At 38.3% G+C, this 23,248-nt stretch overlaps 1 protein-coding gene across 2 annotated transcripts in view; it reads left to right on the top strand.

Moving 5' to 3' along the window:
- EXOC4 (exocyst complex component 4) overlaps positions 1–23,248 on the top strand; it is an 823,589-nt gene that overhangs the window by 668,039 nt on the left and 132,302 nt on the right. For both annotated transcript variants that reach the window (XM_022580733.3, XM_089917005.1), the window contains exon 13: positions 8,837–8,992. In XM_022580733.3, coding sequence (XP_022436441.1) covers positions 8,837–8,992 — 156 coding nt within the window. The remainder of the gene's footprint in view (positions 1–8,836; positions 8,993–23,248) is intronic.

Genomic DNA, 23,248 nt, shown 5'->3' with positions numbered 1-23,248 from the left:
CACTCTGGAAAGTACATGGTCACTGCTCAGGGGACTTTATAGTCATCAGTTCATCTCGTCAGTCACAACACTTCTGAAGGTTAGATTCTCCCAACCTTACAAATGAGAAAACAGAGGTTCAGAAAGGTTCATACCATTTATGTATGAACACAGAGTATGCAGGTCACAGAGTATGCAGATGGCTGTACGTGCGTGAGGAGCTAAGTCTGGCTCTGAAGCCCAAAGAAGAGGCAGTGGAATTAAAGAGGAAATGGGAAACTCAAGCAAAGTTTCAAATAGTTCAGAGAGACATTATAATTGGAGCACAGACTCCAGAACAGTCACTGCAGGCTCAGTTCAGGCTGTACCCTCATCAGCCACTAAAGTTACTTAATCTCTGTAACTTGGTATATCATCTGTCAAATGGGAATAATAACAGTGCCTACCACACAGGGTTGTTATCAGGGTTGAAAGAGTTAGTATATGTAAAGTGCTTAGAAGAATGCCTAGTTCGTGGTAAATACTAAATAAGTCTCAGCCAATGTTATTTATTGTTGCTGTAAGTCGTGTTCTTGTTATTATTTACTTTTAAATTAATTCATTGATAATATTGTTGAATTTCCTAAGAAGATGGCAAAAAAGTATTTTTATGCCATCTGTTACATCCCTGATGTTTTGTGCTTCAGTAATATCAGTCATTCATTCATTCAGTCTGTTACTTTATTCAGTAATTATTTATTAGGCATTTCCGGAGTCCATCGTTACTCTAGAGCTAAGAGTCTAGAAGTGAATAAACTAAGCAACGTCCTGCCTTATTGGATTTTTACACTCATTAATAGAAAATAATCAAGTATCAAACAAAATAAATTTCTCAGAAATTTTACATTCTTGGTCCACTCTATGATTATTTTCTTCTTGGTTTTTTAAATATCAAACAATTATGACCCTTCATATGAGAGCTTCTCTATTTAAAGGTTGTATTAAATTATCCCCAAAGGTTACCTGCTGTAAGCTCTGAAATTCCAAGTCCTTTTCCCTGGGTCCTCTTGAATTGTTTCTGTTTCCCATCAACCATCTCCAGAGTTATCAGATGTTTCTTAAGTTGTGATTCCAAGGTAGAAATACATAGCATAAAGCTCTCTTTATGATGAGTGTGATGTGAAAGACAACCTGATGTTTCTTTGCTCTTCCTATTTATTCTGCTCCATCTTATCTTAAGAGATTTTTTAGTTTTGTTTTTGTGTTTGTGTTTGTTTTGTTTTAATCAGCAGCATAGTACCAGCTTTGATTTCTGCATCCGTCATTGTCATGATCACGGTGTTGCTGGACGGTGCACTGCGGTTTGGCCAGCTACAGGTCCAGTCGTTCACAGTTGAAAATTGACTACAGTAGCTTAATTTGGACCAGCCTTGTCCGGGGTTTATTTATCTAGCTTGGCTCCTAGTTTTTGAAGTGTCTGAAAGATTCAGTCTGGGAAAGTAAACATCATGCCCAGGCTGCCACCAAACAGTTGAATCCAATTAGCCCCACCTGCCCCCGGTTGTTTACCTAATGAAAGACTCAGCACCCCAGCTGTATCCAGGGACCAGGCACACTTGGATTTCCCAACTGTTCCAGAGAGGAAGCAGTGCACATCAGAGCCAGTAGACACCAGCAGATGTTTTCTGAATGAAATTCACTCAGCTGTGTCTAGAGGATGGACTCTTCCCATAGCAGCCTTATCACCTGTTCCAAGAGGTATACCTATTTTCCTCTTCCTCCTGGGAACAGGTACAAATAGTTTCACAGATGGCTCTGTCTGTGGCCCGTTGAGCTGTGAATTAATTAGTAGATTATGGTCCTGGTAGTGATGATTGACCCTACTCCTCTTGTGGAATAATTATTGTAGATTTAGTTCTCCTTTTTTGAGGCTATTTAGATATATCCTGGAATTTTGTAACCCACATAATCCCACTTATCTCAAAATTATAAACTAATAAATGCAATTAGTTAGGATGGGAACTTTGCCATTTGAATGAAAAATTCCCTTTAGGGTAATCGTATGTTGCTAATCAGTGCTAATATTTCAAATCAGAATATTTGGAATTGCTTTTGGGATTGATGTTCATTACAATATGAATTAATAATTTATTGTTGAGGGCAATATATAGGTAGGCAGCGTGCTAGTTAATTTGGATTACTGTTTTTTAATAAGACAGGATCTATGAATATTAGTGAAGGCAGTAATATAATACCATATTATTGAATTAAACCAGTCTTAAAAAAATACATAAGTAAATGATGTGAGTACCTTTAACATAGTATCCCACTAAGCTAATTTTTTCATTCCAGCGAGTGCTAAAATGAAAAATTCTAGATCCTGAAAACGTACAGTACCATCTCACACGTACAGACCCAAACTGTCTCCTGAACCCTGGGGCAGATGGGGGCCAGGATGGATGGGCTCAAAGAAAACTGAGTTGGGTTTGGACTTCTAGCTCTGTGGGGCAGAATTTGACCTGTAGTGTGGGTATAAGAGGAATTGAACCGGTCAGCCACAGTTCTTTATAGTTATGGACACTGAAATTTAACTTTTATGTAAGTTTTACATGTCACAAAATATTCTTCTTCTTTAGATTAAGAAAAAAACATTTAAAAATGTCAACCATATTCATAGCTTACAACACATACAAAGTAAGCTAATGGGGCAGATTTGACAGACAGACCATAGTTTGTCCAACCCATTGTGTTGGACAGAGTCCTAATTATGAGGTTATAAACAGTAAGTATAAAAGGAAGGCTTTTATTCATTTGCTTTCCAAAGGGGAAGATTACTGTAGGCTGACATAGTCCACAGAGTCCTCCCAGAGAAAGTGAGGTGTTGAGGAGACTGTCCAGTAATAGGCCACCTATGAATAAGTGAAGGGGAAGGTTTGACAATAATCACTCCTTGGTTCATTTGTCTTGAGTCAGGACTTTTTTATGTTGGACTTTTTTTTTTCCAGAAGGAGACACACCTGTATTCATTATTCTGACCCGTACTGAATTCAGACAGGTATAGAGAGACCATGGCAAAGTGATCTGTAATTTGGTCAAAATGCCAGATGGCTTGATGGCTCACCTAAGTCGTTCAGTGCAGAGAAATAGTAAAGGAAAACCACTAAAATGGTTTTAGCTTAATCAGTTACCCAGTCTCCTAAAACTGAAGAGGGCTTATTTTTATGTCCAGTTCAGTTCTTATACACTTTCCAAATACCAGGTATTGTGCTAGGTGCTAGCCAAAAGCTAATGAGAAATCAACTCTGTCCTCAGAGAACTCATCATCTAGTAGGGGATGCCAACTTGTAAAGAAGTGTGGTAGGACCACTGAGAGCAGAGGTGTGTGTAAGGCAGTGGTTCTCACCTTTGAGTGTACATTGGAATCACCTGGGAAACTTTTAAAAATTCTGATGCCTGGGTCCCATCCCCAGAGATTCTGATTTACTAGGTCTTAGAAGTGGCCTGGGCGTCCAGTACTTTTTTGTTTTCTTTAAAGCTCCCCAGGTGCAGTCAAGATTGAAAACCTCAGGTAAAAGGTGATATGGTACAAAAGAAAGGACTCAGCTGTCCCAAGGGAGGAGCCGAGGTAATGTTTGATCAGTAGAGGCAAACAAGGAAGATGGAAAAAGGCTCTCTGGGCAGAGATAATACATACAAGCAGGAAACAGTATATCCCCTTCAAAAACCATTAGAATACTCACTGCAGGTAGGGTGTTGAGCCAACACAGGCAGGGATTTGACTGGGAGTAGTGAACAGAGACAAAAGAGGAAAGCAGTAGCAGGAGATGAAGTTGAAAAGGTAGATGTTCATGCCTTGCTAGGTTTGGACTTGGTCTTAGAATTAGGAATCAGTGAAGAATTCTAAGAAGGAAAAAACATGACTGCATTTGTACAATTTTAGAAAAATGATTCTTCTGACTAATTTGGTGAGTTGGACTGATGGTCTTGAAGCTCCAGGCAAGACACCCAGTTATAAGGTTACTGCCAAGTCCAAGTGAAAAATGATGAGGGTCTAAATATAGGCTAAGGGCAGTGAACCTGGACAGGAAACAACAGATTTATAAGTTACTAAGCAGATGGAATTGGGAGGTTACGGTATCTATGGGTAATGAGGATGACCCCGAGTTCCTGACTTAAACAACAGGATGGATGGCTGGACTGTTGACCAAAATAGGGAATACTAGATGTTCAGTGGGAGATGGAAAGGTGGATAATAAATGAGCTCCTTTGACTCTAATTTAAATAGCTGGTAGGACTTCCAAGTTCAGTTCTCCTGTTAACCTTTGTATATGCAGATCCGAGACTTAGAAGAGAGGGCAGCCCTGAAGATATTAATTTGGGAGTCTTTGGAATACAGGTGGGTCACGTCTGGCAAGAAGATGAGATTGCCCAGGTGAGACATGCAGAATGCTGTGGAATACCAACATGTGAAGTATGGACAGAGGAAAAGAACCCTCAGTTCGGCTAAGAAAGAGCTTGGGAGAAGATGATGATGTGGTTGCCAAAGGAGTAATATTTTAAGAAGGGAATAGTCAAAAGGATCAGATGCTTCTGAATAATCAGAGTATAAAGTAAAAAAAGATACCCACGGATTGGTACAGCAGTGTCAGGGAACCGGTGGTTCTAGAACCCTAAATGCAATTGATTTAATACTGAATTTTGACTTCAGTTAGAAGTGTGGAGTGGATAGATTTAGGAAACCCTTTTCCTACTCCTAATACATAGAAAGTCCAGATAAAAATATGTATCTTTAAGAATATATTTTAAATATGTAACCAAATTCAAAAGAAAGAAAATTTTCCACATGCCTCAAATGAAGGAGGAACCAAAAGCCATAGCAACAAGCAAATGTTGAAGTTGAGAGGCCCACAAAGGTATCAGGACCACATATAGAGGTTGTCTTTGTCTGTCTGGGCTGCTATAACTAAATACCAAAGATTGGGTGGCTAATAAACAACAGAATTTTATTTCTCACAGTTCTGGAGGCTGGAGTCCAAGATCATAGTGCTGGAAGAGTCAGGTCGCAGACTGCTCGTTGCATTATCACCTGGCGGAAGGGGCTAGGGAACTCTGTGGGATCTCTTTTATAAGTCATTAATCCCATTCATGAGGGCTCCACCCTCATGACCTAATCACTTCCTAGAGGCCCTACCTCCAAATACTGTCAAATTGATGGTAGGATTCTAACATGTGAATTCTGGGGGGACACAAACATTCAGACCATAGCAGAGGTGAAGACCCAATAGGGGCCTAGCATATTAACACCTGCGTGGCCTGAAATTTTATCAGTGCAGAAGTTGTGCATGGGGTTTTTCCACCTATAAATGGAACCAGGAAAACTCTGTGCTTGAGAATGAGCCACTCTACTTGGAGTAGAAAAGTGGCCCCTAAAAGAAATCAGAATCCTACATATGTGACATGTGCAAGTAAGGACCTCAATTTGTACCACCCATGTAGGGAGAGAAAATTTTAAGCCAAGACAAGGAAGGAAAAAAGAATCTTAAAATCTTATTTGGGACTGGTGAAACCTTTAGGATCCAGGAGAGGCAAATGCAACCCACCTAAGAGTGACATCTCCAAAATGCAGGGCAAATGTGGGATTCCTACAGAGGACATGTCCCACTGAGTAGAGCTTGCAGACCAGCAGAGCAGACCATGAGAAAACTCACCATCATGAGAAAAGAAGGAAAATGCAGCTGATAGGACATTTGACATCCAAAGAATTACCAAAAAATACAGGGACACATAAAAAGAACTTTACAATTACTGTTTTTAAAATATTCAAAGAGATAAAAGAAGGAACAGAATTCATAATACAAGCACAGGAGAGTTTGGAGGGGGGAAGCCAGTGCATTTGTCTAGAAGTAAAACATATGATCATTGAAAAATTTGCAAGAAGGAATAGATGGGTTAAATCATAGAGTAGATCCTGGAGGGAGACTTCACGAGTTGAAAAAGTGAACAGCAGGTGAGAAAGTAACGTCAGTGAGTGGAGGCTGCACTCATTTGATGACAGTGTGTGTGAAGGAGAGAGAGGAGCTTTACTAGAGACAAATGCTAGATCAAGAAAGACATTCAGGGGCTTCCCTGGTGGCGCAGTGGTTGAGAGTCCGCCTGCCGATGCAGGGGACACGGGTTCGTGCCCCGGTCCGGGAAGATCCCACATGCCGCGGAGCGGCTAGGCGCGTGAGCCATGGCCGCTGAGCCTGCGCGTCCGGAGCCTGTGCTCCGCAACGGGAGAGGCCACAACAGTGAGAGGCCCGCGTACCGCAAAAAAAAAAAAAAAAAAAAGAGAGATTCAGTCATTCATTCATTTAAAGAATTAACACGGGATTGAGGAATATATTGAGAGAGACCCTAAATATGCAGAAAAAAAGGGGGAGGATCGTTGCGGGGTGGGGAAAGGATCCTCCAGAGCCTAGGTAGAGGGATTACTGGGAGTGGAGAATGAAACAGATTTGAAAGTATTTCTGTGGGGGATCGGAGGTGGGATGTTTGAAAGTATATAATTAGGTCTCCTCCTTTCTTTGGCGGATGGGAAGAATGCGGGGGGATAAGCAATGAGATAAAGAAAGGGCAAAGGTTTAAAAAATAGCCATAGACACTTAGGTTGCTTCTATGACCTGGCTATTGTAAATAGTGCTGCAGTGAACAGTGCAAGTGTCTTTTTTTAAAAAATAAATTTATTTATTTACTTATTTTTGGCTGCGTTGGGTCTTTGTTGCTGCGCACAGGCTTTTCTTTCTAGTTGCGGCGAGCGGGACTACTCTTCATTGCCGTGCGCGGGCTTCTCATTGTGGCGGCCTCTCTTGTTGCGGAGCACAGGCTCTAGGCGCGCGGGCTTCAGTAGTTGCGGCACTCAGGCTCTAGAGTGCATGGGCTTCAGTAGTTGTGGCGCACGGGCTTAGTTGCTCCGCGGCATGTGGGATCTTCCCGGAGCAGGGCTCGAACCTGTGTCCCCTGCGTTGGCAGGCAGATTCTTAACCACTGCGCCACCAGGGAAGTCCTACAAGTGTCTTTTTGAATTATGGTTTTCTCTGGGTATATGCCCAGTAGTGGGATTGCTAGGTCGTATGGTAGTTCTATTTTTAGTTTTTAAGGAACCTCCGTACTGTTCTCCATAGTGGCTGTATCACTTTACATTCCCACCAACAGTGAAGAGGTTTCCCTTTTCTAGACAGCAAGGCGGAAAAGCTGGTGGGGTGTGTGTGTGATGAATTGGGAGATTGGGATTGACATATATACACTAATATGTATAAAATAGATAATAACCTGCTGTATAAAAAAATAAATAAAATTCAAAAAGTATGTATATATTTTTTAAAAATAGCCATAGGGCAAACGAGAGAGGAGGTCGATCAGAGGCAGGTAAAAAGAATGCCAAAGAATGTTGAGGATTCTTCTGCTGTGGAATAGCATAAATTTGAGATGGTGCCATTCTGTAAGACTGAATCCGGCACCCCACATATAAGAGTGTAAAAATTATATTGTGGGATTAATCCATAAATATTGAGAAGAGATGCAAGAAAATAACAAAGAAAAAACAGAAATGGAAGATATCAGTCAGGGTAATTTGAGAGATCCCAGGGAAGAAGGTTCTGTAGTCTAATTTTTGTATTGCTGACCATAGTTACTATTAGAAAACTTTTGCTTGTAGTGAGTTAGAAGAATTCAACTATGGTTCTCTTATTTATTCTAGCTTATTTTCAGATTACCAGGGCAATATTGCTCCCTACATCATGAAATCTTGTTACCTCAAGTTAGGTTGTCATGAGTCAAAGTTTTTAGGCATCAACAACTTCTGTCTACAAACATTAATTGTCTGTTGGGTAAAGGAGATTTTACCGTACATCCAAGCATATACACCGTGTATATATTGTATATTCAGAAGCACATGATGTTCTTCAGTATAACCCTTATACCGACATAAATTCCTGCCTGTGATGGAGGGGAAAACCTCCTATAGTCTTGGTCAACTTCAGAGGACTAGCCAGCTAATTAGCAGTCCCTTCATAAATAAATGTCATTCTGTCACCTAGAATTGCTGAGGGGGATTTTTAGACCATTGAAATTAGTTATAGTGACAGAAATGTTGAACAGAAAGGGAAGCTTCTTAGTTAAGTTGAAATTGAACGTTTACAGTGAATTTACAAGTACATTTTGGAAAGAGCCATGTTAATAGCTCACCCATGGGCCCTATTAAAGGAGTTGAAGCCTGTCACTCTAGGTCATTTGTCAAAGCCCACTGGAGAGAGCAATAATCAAAGACTTTTCTGCCTTACATCAGGGGCAGAAGATTTCTCTGTGATGGTAGATTTACTTTGAATAGAGGGGTATCCATGGTTCAGAAAACACCTTCAAGTAGAGCTAATTGGTAGTTTAAACCAAGAGGTCAGAGACCAACTTTTTGTAACACTTCCATCACCTTTCAGGTATCATTTATGTTATTGTGCAATTATTTAATTGCACTCTTTTGTATGGTTAACCCACTTTTTATTTGTTCAACATCTTTCTCGAAAGAATCCCTACCTACCCCCACCCCCCAAACCTCCCATACACTTTCATTTATTCTAAGGGATTAACTATGATAAGGGGAACTAATTAATATTATTAGTTTCATAATTACTCAACAATGAAGAAACTAAAAATGGAATCTAGGAATGATGTTTCCCACAAAAGTGACCTATTCACGGATGTCATGCTTCCAACTAGATAATGGATTATGTTAATAGGAGAGGTGGACATGGTATCTTTTTTTCTGCAGCAAAGGTGGATGGAAAATGCTAACTGGAAGCCAGGCAGTGTCCTGAAGTGTGTCTTTTCTGTTGGTCGTGTTTAGGGGCATTGTCCAGTCAGAAGAAAAACTTGTCATCAGTGCATCTTGGGCAAAAGATGATGATATCAGCAGGCTCTTGAAATCTCTACCAAACTGGATTAACATGGCTCAACCCAAACAGCTGAGGCCAAAGAGAGAAGAAGAAGAAGATTTCATAAGGTAAAATGGTCTATTTTCTAAGTTGTACTGAACATGGGAAGAAAAATATCCATTTAGCTAATTCTTTCCTACATGAAATTTTGACCATTTCTAAATATCAAACAGCAATGAACTGAACTTAGTAAAGTCCATTTCTATTGTACACCTCATTTCCTGTGCAAGTATGGCTTGTGCTCAAAACTTTAGAAGGAAGGGATTGATGTGAATCAAATTTGGAGCATTGCTAAATCAAGTTAAAATATTTTTTACTTTGTAGGTCATTCTCCCTTCTTAGGGAAGCTCATAGTTTATTCATTAATTCATTTATTTATTCAACAAAGCTGTATGGCCCTTGTTTTGTGCCATACCTTGGAAACATGACAATTACCTGCCCATAAGTGTGTTACAATTGTTCTTAGCATGTTCTTTAGTTCACAGAACTGTCAGTTGAACTTTCCGGAAATATATATGTGCTTCCCACGTTTGTTCATGTATAGTGTATCCAATTGTTTTCTACTTATTTTGACAAAAGTAAGGTCTCGCTTTCAACTTTATCACTCAACTTTTACCTTTGCACAATTTAAATTTCTTACTTAGCCATGAAAATGTAGCCTAATTTGATGAAGCTACTCATTTTCACATGGCTCGCTTGCCACAGTGAAATATTTTCACCTCTGTCATTTTAGAGCTGTGTAAAGTAGGGGAAAAAGTGGAGGTAGTATTTTGTCACATTAAAAGTAAGTTTATTCTTATTGTCTTTTGCTATCCACGTGAATGAATAAATAGTAAAAAAAACAACAAAAAAAAAGAGAAATAAAGTAAAAGCACTTTAAGGAAGCAAAGACCAGAAAAAGAATAAAAGAAGTAGTGACCAATATTTTACTCTTAAGTCATCATAGGACTGTGAGCTCATCTCTCTCAGAATGTGAGTTGCAACTATAGATAAATAGATCTTTACCGTTCACAAAGTTAACCGTATCCGTACACTATGGTGCCATATTTTTACCGACATTTTATTATGAAAAATTGCTATAGTGCCATTTAAAACTTTCTCAAAATCGTGAGACTCAAAAGTTCACCTGTAATTTAACCTAAAGTCTTCCTGTTTATGGTTTCTTCCTCATCATTCACATTATCTCAGAAAAACTTGTCAGCTAGTTATATTGTTATAAGAAAACTATATTATTTGTGCATAATTTATTTTTTAGTTAATAGACTTTATTTGAATGAGGTAGCAGTTTTAGGTTTACAGAAAATATTGAGTGAAAAACACAGAGTTCCCATATATCCCATCACTCACCCTCACCCCCCCCAATTTCCTCTATTTTTAATATCTTACAGTAATGTGGTATGTTAGTTAAAATTGGTAAGCTAATATGGATACATTATTATTAACTAAGTCTGTAGTTTACATTAGGGTTCACTGTTTGTGTTGTACATTCTGTGAGTTTTGAGAAATGTATAATGAGTGTACCCATTCATTGGTTACAGTGAAGGTAACCATTTCAGTATCGCGCAGAATAATAGTTTCACTGCCCTAAAAATCCTCTGTGCTCCTCCTATTCACCCCAGCCTTCCTCTCCTCCAACCCCTGGCAACCTTTTTTTTTTTTTTTTTTTTTTAAACTGTCTCCGTAATTTTTCCTTTTCCTAAATGTCATATAGTTGGCATCATACAATACATAGCCTTTTCGGATTCGCTTCTTTTGCCTTGCCGTACACACTTAAGTTTCCTCCATGTCTTTTGGTGGCTTGGTAGCTCTTTTTTAATCTCTGAATAATATTCCATTGTATGGACATACCATAATTTGTTTATTCGTTCACCTACTGTAGGATTTGTTGGTTGCATCCAAGTTTTGGCAATTATAAATAAAGCTGCTATAAACATTCGTGTTCAGGGTTTTTTGTGGATGTAAGTTTTCAGCTCACTTGGGTAAATACCAAGGAATGTGATTGCTAGATCACATTGATGTATGTCAAGAGTATGTTTAGTTTTTGTAGAAATTGCCAAACTGTATTCCAAAGTGGTCGTACCATTTTGCATTCCTACCAACAATGAATGAGAGTTCCTGCAGCTCCACATCCTCGATAGCATGTGGTGTTGTCAGTGTTTTGGATTTGGTACATTCTAATAGGTGTGTAGTGATCTCATTGTTTTAATTTGTATTTCCCTAATGACATATGATGTTAAGCATCTTTTCATATGCTTATTTAATAACTATATATATATTTTTGGTGAGATATCTGTTCAGATCTTTTACCATTTTTAAATTGGGTGATGTGTTTTCTTATTGTTGAACTTTAAAAGTCCTTTGTATATTTTGGATACCAGTCCTTTAATTGATAGGTGTTTTACAAAAATTTTCTCCCAGTGTATGCCTTGTCTTTTGATTCTCTTCACAGAGTCTTTCGTAGAGCAGAAGTTTTTAATTTTAGTGGAGGCAATCTTAATGATTTTTAAAACAATGGATTGTGCTTTTCTGCCGTCTGGTTTTAACTGAGTGTCTTGTATAGTTCCACTTTTTCTCCTCTCTTAGTATATATATTATATTTCTTTTTTTCTTAACTTCTTTTTTTAGTGGTTGCCCTAGAATTTGCAACATACATTTATAACTAATGCAAGTACCTTATAACAAAGTAGTCCCAATTATTTCCTCCCATCCCTTATAACATTGCTGCCATTCACTGCATTTATCCATAAGCTATAATCACTGTACATAATGTTGCTGTTATTATTTTGAACAAACTGTTACCTGTTAGATCAATTAAGAGTAAGAGAAATAAAAGATTTTATTTACCTTCTATTATTCTTTCTTTAATTCTCTTCCTTTTTTAATGTAGGTCCAAGTCTCCCTAAAGAACTTCTTTAACATTTCTCGTAAGGCACGTCTATTGAAGACAAATTCCTTCAATTTTTGTTGGAGAAAGTGTTCATTTTTCCCTTACTTTTGAAGAGTAATTTCGTAGGGTTCAAAATTCTAGGTTGATGATTGTTCTAACACTTTAATTATCTCACTTTGCTATTCTTGCTTCCATGGTTTTTGAAGAAAAGTCCAATGTAATTTTTATTCTTGTTTTTCTGTAGGTAAGGTAATTTTTTCCTATGGCTTCTTGCAGAGTTCCTTTGTTTTTGATTTTGTGCCATTTGAGTATTGTATGCCTGGGTATAGGGGTGTGTGTGTGTCTGTGTGTGTGTCTGTGTGTTTCATGCTTGGTGATCGCTGAGCTCCCTGGATCTGTGATTTGGTGTCTGTCATTAGTTTTGGGAAATTCTCAGTCATTATTGCGTCAAATATTTCTGTTTCTTTTTCTCTTTCTTCTCCTTCTGGTATGCCCATTATACATACATTATAACTTTTTGAATTTGTTCCTCAGTTCTTGGATATTCTGTTCTCTTTTCATTCTTTTTTCTCTTTGGATTTCGATTTTGGAAATTTTTATTGATGTTTCTTCAAGCTTACTCATTCTTTCCTTGGTTATGCCCAGTCTATTAAATAAGTCCGTCAAAGACATTCTTCATTTCCGTTATGGCATGTTTGATTTCTAGCATTTCCTTTTGATTCTTTCTTAGAGTTTCCATCTCTCTGCTTATGTTACCTATAGTTTACATGTGCACATGTCAAAGGCACAGCTTGGCAAATTTTCATACTTTTCATTGTGTAACAGTATCCAGATCAAGAAACAGAATAATAGCAATAAGAAACAGAACAAAGCAATAGTGAGCCTTCTCGTGCTTCCTTATGGTCACCGTTTTCCTCTCTGAAAATTACCCGTATCTGACCTTTTTATATGGAATCATGCACTTATATATTCTTTTATGACTGGCTTTATTTGTTCCACATTATATTGACAAGATTCATCTATATTCTTGTGTATAGGTCCTTATTACTCTGTACTCTATATTGTATTCCATTATATGGGTACACCCTAGATTTTTTTTAATATTGTATTATTGAATGTTCATGTGTGTATATATGCATTCATTTATTTTTCTCCTGTTGGGTACCTGGATACTTTCTAATTTAAAACTGTTTCAAATAGTGCTGCTTTGTATATTCTACTATATGTCTCTTGGTAATCATATGTATATATTTCTATTGCTTACATTTTAGGAGTCAAATTGCCGGGTCATAGCATATGCATATGTTGAGTTGTAGTGCACACTGCCAAATAGTTTCCCAAACTGGTAGTAAGAGTTTGCACTCTCATAGCAGTGTATGAAAGTTCCAGTTGCTCTGTATCTCATCTATATTTGATATTTTCCATCTTTTTAATTTTGGCCTTCTAGTAGATTTGTAGAGGTATCTCAGTGTGGTTTAATATGCATTTCTCTCATGACTAATAAAGTTGAACATATTTTAATGTACTTTTATGGTATTTATTGGCCATTTGAATATCCACTTTCACAACATATTTGTTCAGATCTACTGCCCATTTTTTAATTAGGTTGTCTGTCTTTTCCCTACTGATTTGTAGGAATTCTTTATATATCTGGATGTAACTCCTTTGTGATGGATAGGTAGTAGGTAGGTAGGTAGATAGTAGGTAAGAGTTAGATAGATAGATAATGTCATCTTCCCCTACTTTACAAATTGCCTTTTCACTCTCTTAATGGTGTCTTTTAATAAACAGACTTTTAAAATTTTAATAAGTCAAATTTATTTCTTTAATAGATAGGACATTTTGTTTCCTATTTAGAAATCCTTTCTTATGCCAAAGTCACAGAGGTGTTTTTCTCTAAAACTTTTACTGTGATGAATATGTTTTTCCCTAGCATGTGAAATAAGTTATACACTCTTAAAATTATATTTCCTATCCCTGCTCTCTACACGTCCTAATTTAGATCGTGTTGTCATAACAATAGTAGAAGAGAGTAGCCTCATGATTTTTTCTATCAAAAGAGGTAAAGAATTATTGAGACATGATGAATTAGAGTGCCAACTAGGAATAATCAGACTGACCTTAGGGGAGAGTCAGGCCATGTTACCATCATGTTTTCCTGCTGCTAGATTTCTAAGAGGTCTGGGTAAGCATAGTCCCACTATTGATCTTTAAGTGTACTTATTTAATACATCTGTAACCTGAGTAGTTGTATTAGAAGTAACTTCTGGAGGATAATTATTTTTCCCCAACTTTTCAGGTTACTTTAACTGAAAGTAAGCCTTCTTCCTGTTGTTCCTAGGCTTATTGTCTTTTATGCCTGCAAAGAGATTGTCAATCAGTTTTATTAGTTATCTTCAATAGCTTAGAGTTAAGGGGAAGGGTTTCTAGCCCTATTTCAGGAAAGAGAAGGCTAATGCAGAGATGAACGTCTGTAAACCACCTCATGCTTCTGATTTAGAAGAGCTAGAATTAAGTTCTTGGCTTTCTTTATTTCCTTTTTTCTCACTGCATTGTCACCTTCCATCTTAAATTTGAAGGCAAAGCAAATTAAACATATTTTTAAAAAATTTTTGGTGAATTATTATATCCATGAAGTAAGATGCAATCTTAGGTATATAACTCAAAGACATGTTATGTGTGATTTTACTCATGTAACCACCTCCCTGATCAAAATACAGAACTTTTCGTGCACCCCAGAAGGTTACCTCAAGGTAACCACTATTCTGACTTTTATCACCATAGTTTAGTTTTTTGTTTTTTTTTTTAATCTATTTTATTTATTTATTTATTTGACTGCGTTGGGTCTTCGTTTCTGTGCGAGGGCTTTCTCTAGTTGTGGCGAGCGGGGGCCACTCTTCATCGCGGCGTGTGGGCCTCTCACTGTCGCGGCCTCTCCTGTTGCGGAGCGCAGGCTCCAGATGCGCAAGCTCAGTAGTTGTGGCTCACGGGCCCAGTTGCTCCGCGGCATGTGGGATCTTCCCAGACCAGGGCTCGAACCCGTGTCCCCTGCATTGGCAGGCAGATTCTCAACCACTGCGCCACCAGGGAAGCCCCATAGTTTAGTTTTGACTGTCCTTGAATTTTATATAAATTTCACCATAGTATCTGGTTTATTTTACTGAACATTATGACTGAGATATTTGTCCACGTTTTTGCATGCAAACAGACATGGTTTGAAAACAAATTCTATTTACTTTAAGAGAAGAAAAATAATTTTTTAGATCTATTTTGTTTTGTATGTGATTGATTGTTTTCTCTTAATCTGTCATATTCTCTATCCTGAAAGCAAAGGTACGTAGAGGGGAAGACTCTTCATTGATATTCTAATGTGGTAGAGTTACAGAGCCTTGATTTTCACACATTAGAGTACCACAGAGCGTGGCATGAGCTAAAAAGACTGAAAAATCACACTCTCTTCCTGTAATTAGTTTTTAAAGCTTAGAGAGCTATTTGGCGCCCAGATGAATATAGAATCCAGTGTCCTTTGCATTGAATAAAGGTTATGCTCCCTTCATTACTAAACGAGGCCCTTTTCTATTCTTGTTTTTTAACTAAAAAATAAAATGTATCATTTCCTGGCTTAACTTTGAATAAAGGAAAAAAATAGGTCAGGCCAGGACTTTAATAGAAAAATGAAAAATAGCAAATATCCTTTTGTTCCCAAAGAAGCTGAAAGCAGGCTTTCTAGCCCATTATCTTTGCACCTGTCATATATATGTGTGTAGTTGTCCTTTTGAGATCAATGAATATCCACTGATAAAAGCAGTCCTGTTTTCTGGTCATGTAATTAACAGAAGAGTTAAGGTGTTGGAAGAAGTAAAGGGGGTGGGGAGGCCCTGTGCATTAGAGACTATTCCCCCAAATCTGTTACCCCCATTTCACTCAGGGCCCCAGAATTTCGAAGACTAAGAGTCATTTCCCTAGAGCCAGGTTTGAAAATCCTGAAGTGGATAGATGTGATTGGCAGGACCAGGACAAGAGTATTCAGGTGATAAAAGCCAAAGAATATATAAAACTTACAAATTAGTCTTGAGCTCCAGCATGAAGAAAGATGAATGATAAAGACGTTTTCTGGAAAGATTGTGTAATCTATTACAATCAAAGTTGACAGTGCCTGTATTTGATGGCAACATTGTGTGGTTTCAGGCACTATTATTCCCATTCAACAGATAAGGAAACAGGTACAGAGAACTTTAATAACTGCCCCAAATTCACAGAGCCTCTAAGTTGACAGAGCTAGAATTTGAGCCCAAGTAGTCTGGCTCCTAGAGCTAGCACAGAGTGACCATCCCGTCTTAAATTGGGTGAGGAATTTGTACTTTTGGACATTTGATTTATGCCTTCATTTTCATTGATCATCATCCTCTTGACTGATATTTTAATCGTAACTTGCTAATGTTGCAGAAAGTTACCATACAGGTGCTTTTACCCTGGGTTTAGTTTGTTATTATTAGAATTAATTGTACTATATTTCATGTATTATATTGTTGCCCATTCTTTCCCTTCCAGTAACAGGTTGGTAACAGAATATCCAGATATTTGAGGGAAAGACTGTATTGAAACCAGAAATGTACAGTGCTTTAAAACTGATTGTCTTGGATGAATTGGGAGATTGGGATTGACATATATACATTAATATATATATAAAATAGATAACTAATAAGAACCTGCTGTATAAAAAATAATTAAATTAAATTTTTTAAAACTGATTGTCTTATCTTTCCTCTGAGCTTTATGTTTGCCTAGTCAAAGAAAAGAAAAAACAATTATTGTTGAAAAAAGAAAGAAGGATACAAAAGGGATGAAAATATAAAAATGATATAAAACAAATTATGTAGGTTTTAGATAGTGTGATACAGACCTGAATAAGGGAGAAAAACTAAACAACATTTTTAGCTATTTTTAGTTATTTAGAAGATAACTATTTATTTCATCTGGAGGATCAAATGAGTGATATGTTAAGACTGATTTTTGTCACTTTACAAAATTATGAACTCAGAGTGCTTAAAGAACTTTCAAAGAGCAAGGCAATTCCTAAGACTTTGTTTGGCATGAGTTCTATATTAGATGTTTAATAAAAAGAGTCAGAATAGAAGCAGAAAGCAGGTTTGTACTTTAACCTTCTGTGGACCCTAATAGTACATTAAAGACCTTCAATAAATATTGACTGAATGAAACTGAATTTAAAAATAGGAAGGATCATTCACTCTTCAAATGAAAAAAACCAAAGTATAAAGAATGGTGAGCCAAATGCCTTAATTGGAAGAAAATACTTTCAGTGGCCTCCCTGAAAGTTACATGGATAGTAGCATGTTCCTTTTGAAAGCTCACAGGCCTGAGTTCTAGCCCTCAGCACTGCCATTAATTAATCTCTTTTGTTCTGTTTTGTTTTTGCCTTTGGTTGGTCTTTACACTTCTTTAATTTCTTCATCCAGCTGAGATTAAACAAGAGAAGTAGAAATCTAGTAAGCCTGGGAATGTATTTAAATGTAAACATAGTACTAATAAAGTAGAGCACAGGGGGTTCCCTGGTGGTGCAGTGGTTAAGAATCCACCTGCCAGTGCAGGACACAGGTTCGAGCCCTGATGCAGGAAGATCCCACATGCCACGGAGCAACTAAGCCCATGTGCCAAAACTACTGAGCCTGCGCTCTAGAGCCCTCGAGCCACAACTACTGAACACATGTACTACAACTACTGAAGCCCACACGCCTAGAGCCTGTGCTCCTCAACAAGAGAAGCCACCGCAGTGAGAAGCCCGTGCACCGCAACAAAGAGTAGCTCCCACTCGCTGCAACTAGAGAAAGCCTGTGCACAGCAACGAAGACCCAACGCAGCCAAAAATAAATTTATTTATTTATTCATTTTTTAAAATCACCTCAATAAAAAACAATAAACATTAAAAAAATAAAAATCGGGCTTCCCTGGTGGCGCAGTGGTTGAGAATCCGCCTGCCAATGCCGGGAACACGGGTTCGAGCCCTGGTTTGGGAAGATCCCACATGCCGCAGAGAAACTGGGCCTGTGAGCCACAACTACTGAGCCTGCATGTCTGGAGCCTGTGCTCTGCAACAAGAGAGGCCGCGGTAGTGAGAGGCCTGCGTACCGCGATGAAGAGTGGCCACCGCTTGCTGCAACTAGAGAAAGCCCTTGCACAGAAACAAAGACCCAAAGACCCAACGCAGCCAGAAAGAGAGGGAGGGAAGGAGGGAGGGAGGGATGGAGAGAGAGAGAGAGAGAGAGAGAGAGAGGGAGGGAGGGAGGGATGGAGAGAGAGAGAGAGAGAGAGAGGGAGGGAGGGAGGGAGGGATGGAGAGAGAGAGAGAGAGAGGGAGGGAGGGAGAGAGGGAGAGAGAGAGAGAGAGAGAGAGAGAGAGAGAAGGAAGGAAGGGAGGAAGGGAGGAAGGGAGGAAAGAAAAGAAAGAAAGTAGAGCACAGATAATTTTCAGAAAAATTCCACTTGGAAATTTAAAGCATCTCAAAACAATGTAAGCAATGACTGTTAAAAGGTTCTAGATAACTACAGCCATTGAAGAATCTTTAGAAAAATTTGAAGAAACAAGTAAAAGATCTGATGCAGGGAAAAAAAAAGACTTTAGCTCACTCGAACAAATGTTTATTAGAATAGAGACATTTATTCCACTACCTCTGCAGGCTTAATGTGACTTTAACAATATAATTATAAAAGGAAAGATGAATCAGAAAATATGAATATATTAAGTAAGTACAAGAGTAGAAAATGCTTTGCTAAGATGTTTTTTTTCCTTCAATTACACGAGATGAAGGTCATAGACGTATATAGGACACTGACAGGCAAGACTGGATGAGAAGTAGATTTAAATCTCAAAATTAAACAAAAAAGACAGGTAATTAACTGGAGTCTCAGCTACAGACATATCAATTAGTGTTCAAGATGATTGAATTAGGCACTTTGTTATTATATGAAAATGATATGACTCTTGTTAGCGTACAATTGGCAGTAAATGAAGAAAACGTAAATTTCCTCTATACAGTGCATAAATGCTAGCCTACTGAGACGGTTATTTGAGGATTGTAGTTATCTATTAGTATCAGTAAAAAGTCACTAATGTAGTATTTTCTACATTTTATTTTTTGTTTAATTTTAGATCATGGAATTATTTATTTATTTTTCTTTAACTTAGATGTACATTCAATACCATTCCTCTTTCTCTCATTTGGAGTCTTAATAAAAGAAAAAATTAATCCCTCTAATTTAGTCCTACTCAGCCCTTCAGAAAGTGCGGTTGAGAATGATGTTCTGTGCCATCGTGATGGTGGCAAGGATGCCTGCCATCTCTCTGGGGTAGGAGCAAGAAGAGGTGTTGCTAAGCCAGGGGCAGACACGAGACAGTGCACACCCACCACTGAAAAGTCCCATGCCTGCTATTCTCTCCCTCACGCCATCTCTACTGGTAGCTGCTTTCTGCTGCAGGCTTACTTCCCTGCCAGATGATGAAGGGCCCCTTGCCTTCTCGCCCCTATCTTACTGAACCTTCTCCTGTTCCCAGTCTACCATACTCTTTCCTCCCTCTATGTGTTTGCCTATATCCTTTCCTCTTCCTGAGATGCCCTCTGCTTATCCCACCCCTGCCTCCTGTACCTGTCCAGTTCGGCTCTCAGGATACAGCTCAGGTGTCAACTCCTCCAGCATCTCCTCCCCATAACCCTCTCCATTTCTGCATCTCACCCTGCTTCGCTCCTGGGTTAGGAGCTCACAGTCTTTGGGGCAGTTAAGCAAATAAGCACCTTAGAGCCGGGTGAGTACTACTGCTAGAGGTAAAGATAATATGTAAATATGTTAAAAAGAGACCAGTAGAAAAATGAAAAATAATAATGTAACTACACTGAGAAGGGGAAATTGATATGATTGGGGGGTGGGAAGAGGGGACATAAGTAAGCTAATTCCTCACCCATCCATGGAGCAGGAGGTCAGTATAAAAATTGTAAAATGAATGTAGCAATGCATAGCAGTTTCCACAGATTATAAACAGTGGTGGATATAACCACTGGAAGAATTAGAAACAGAAATTGTTTTTTTTTTTAAAGTTGTAGGTGCTTCTTTCTGGGGCATAAGACTGAGGGCGGGGGTGGGACAGGGGATCACTGTTCATCATTATCGGTTATTTAACCATGAGTAATTAGTACTTAGCTTTTAAATTTTTATTTGCTTAAAAAATCTTCCACATGTCCTCAAACCCTGTTAGTATTCACTGCCAGTTCACCAATTGTTCACAAATGCACTCGTTCTAACATTTTTTTTATCCCTGAAAAAATAATCTTAAGCCATCTTCAGTTTTCTGCCAATTTTATGTGAAGCATTTACTCCTCTCTGTAGTATACTTTGCCCCAGAGATTCCCATATCTTTCTTTGTCTTCCTCCTAAGACCCCCCACCAATTGCTCAATCCCTTCCCCAGAGAGCTACTTTGAAGACATGACACTTAGTTGCTCAGTTTCAGAATTATTGCCATTGCTTGAGATCAGTTGTTTAGTGTCTGCTCTGAATAGATTTAAAATTCTCAAAAGGAAATTGTATGGCAATTTGAGAAATAACCAGAATCATCGATAAACTGGAATACTCTGTGAGGAAGTTCAGTGCTGTATAAATTTTGACTTTGAAATCTATAATAATTCTTGGTAGTTGAAAGACCAAAGTATATGTTTAGCTTAGAGTAAGTAATTATTGGTTATTTTAATCCTATATGTTGATAATCTGTTTTGAAGCTTAAGAAATGTTCTTTATAGAAAACTATTGCTATTTCTAGGAATGCAAAACTTAACAGTGGCTCCTGGCAGAAAAACTGCGCACCTCTGAAAGTCCCAGCACCTACAGGAAAAAAGCCTGGTACCTTATTGTTTATATCCTGTGTTGCTGGACAACATCCTACAAAGTAGCCAGGCTTATTTGAGTGGCTTGGCTAAAGAAAGATGCATTCATGTTCCAAGCTAACCGAGCATTTCAAGTGCAACTTTATTCCAAGTTGAATCTGAATCAGAACTCTGAGCAGTGCCATCAGCCTGAAAATAATGTGCTGCTTCCCAATTCGCTCTTTGCTTGTTGTTACCTAGTATCGATTTTCATGGAACTTTTCACTGTACTTACATACATATATATCAGTGTACTCATATACTTGGTACCAAAAAGGGAGGCACAGAATGTGGAGAAAACCCTGAGACTGAGCCCTGAGCTCCTACCCACCCTACCCCTAATTCTCCATGTGTCTTTAGCCAGGTTCCCTCACTCTTCTGCATCTCCATCCCTCATCTGTAAACAACAACCTTTTTTAAAAATTTTATTTTATTCAAGTATAGTCTATTTACAAGGTTGTGTTAATTTTTTCTGTACAGCAAAGTGATGCAGTTATGCATGTATATACAGTGGCTCCTGGCAGAAAAACTGCACAGCTCTGAAAGTCCCAGCAGAGGTGGGACTTCCTTTTTCATATTCTTTTCCATTATGGTTTATCACAGGTTATTGAATATAGTTCCCTGTGCTATACAGTAGGACCTTGTTGTTTATCCATTCTATATATAATAGTTTGCATCTGCTAATCCCAAACTCCCAATCCACCCCTCCTCCACTCCACCCTTTGGCAACCACAAGTCTGTTCTCTGTGTCTGTGAGTCTGTTTCACAGATAAGTTCACTTGTGTGATATTTTAGATTCCACACATAAGTGATATCATATGGCATGTGTCTTTCTCTTTCTGACTTAATTCACTGAGTATGATAATCTCTAGGTCCATCCATGTTGCTGCAAGTGGCATTATTTCATTCCTTTTTATGGCTGAGTAGTATTCCATTGTATATATGGACCACATCTTTATCCATTCATCTGTCGATGGACATTTAGGTTGCTTCCATGTCCTGGCTATTGTGAATAGTGCTGCTGTGAACATAGGGGTACATGTATCTTTTTAAATTATAGTTTTGTCTGGGTATATGCCCAGGAGTGGGATTGCTGGATCATATGGTAATTCATTTTTAGTTTTCTGAGGAACCTCCATACTGTTCTCCATAGTGGCTGTACCAACTTACATTCCTACCAACAGTGTAAGAGGCTTCCCTTCTCTCCACACCCTCTCCAGCATTGGTTATTTGTAGCCTTTTAATGATGCCCATTCTGACTGGTGTGAGGTGATACCTCATTGTAGTTTTGATTTGCATTTCTCTAATAATCAGTGATGTTGAGCAGCTTTTCATGTGCCTATTGGCCATCTGGATGTCTTCTTTGGTGAAATGTCTGTTTAGGTCTTCTGCCCATTTTTCAATTGGGTTGTTTGTTTTTTTGTTACTGAGTTGTATTAGCTGTTTGTATATTTTGGAGATTAAGCCCTTGTGTAAATGACAACCTTTGATTCTCAAACTTATAGGCTGGTTTTGTGAGTGTGCGTGGGTGTGCTTTAACTAGCATATTAGGTCATATTTTATGTCCAGTAAAGCTGTGGGGGTTTTTTGTTTTGTTTTTTTTTTACATTTTATCTATTTCATTTTTTTATTTATTATTTTTTATTTATTTATTTATTTTTGTGGTACGCGGGCCTCTCAATGTTGTGGCCTCTCCCGTTGTGGAGCACAGGCTCCGGATGCACAGGCTCAGCGGCCATGGCTCACGGGCCCAGCCGCTCCGCGGCATGTGGGATCTTCCTGGACCGGGGCACGAACCCGTGTTCCCTGCACCGGCAGGCGGACTCTCAACCACTGCGCCACCAGGGAAGCCCAAAGTTGTGTTTTTATGTTGTGTATTTACACTTTAGAATAGGTTGGAGCCCTTTATATAATCAGTACACTTAGAACATTCTGTCCATTTTATAGAATTTTGAATATAATTTTTCTATTTTTTTAGCTACTAAGGGTTCTGGTTTTAGTATGTTTACATTTTTGGCATATTTTTGGTAAACATTCATTATTTATTTGATATCTCAGAATCACAACTTTCAATTATAAAGCTGTTTTGATAAGAAAACTTGGTCAAGTCATTGATGATTATTGTTTTCCAGAAAAACATCGTCATAAAAGCAGAAAGTGCCTGTAAAGGCTTTTGAAACCAGGGTCCTTGATCAGATCAGGATTCAGCACCATCAGAGGAGTAGGGTTAATGACAAGCATGCTTCTAGCATCATTGCTTTAGGATTTTGTTGTTGAATGTCAGGCCTAGAGTGAGACACACAACAGTTGCTCAATAAATGCTTGGTGACTGTATGTCTGTGCTCATGTACTACTTGATATACAAGTAAAGGAGTTAAATAAGAGTAAGGATAGCATAGAAGGAGTCTTAGAGTATAGGGTGTATATTAGTCTGCTCGGGCTGCCTTATCAAAATACCCTGGACTGGGTGGTTTACACAACAGAAATTTATTTCTCACTGTCCTAGAG

The sequence above is a fragment of the Delphinapterus leucas genome, chromosome 9 (assembly GCF_059928025.1).
Source record: "Delphinapterus leucas isolate spDelLeu-1000000601 "Yukka" chromosome 9, BTC_Dleu_Yukka2, whole genome shotgun sequence".
In the NCBI taxonomy this organism is placed as follows: Eukaryota; Metazoa; Chordata; class Mammalia; order Artiodactyla; family Monodontidae; genus Delphinapterus; species Delphinapterus leucas.
Note: the sequence above shows the minus strand (reverse complement) of the source record. Positions and strands in the feature narration are given on the sequence as shown.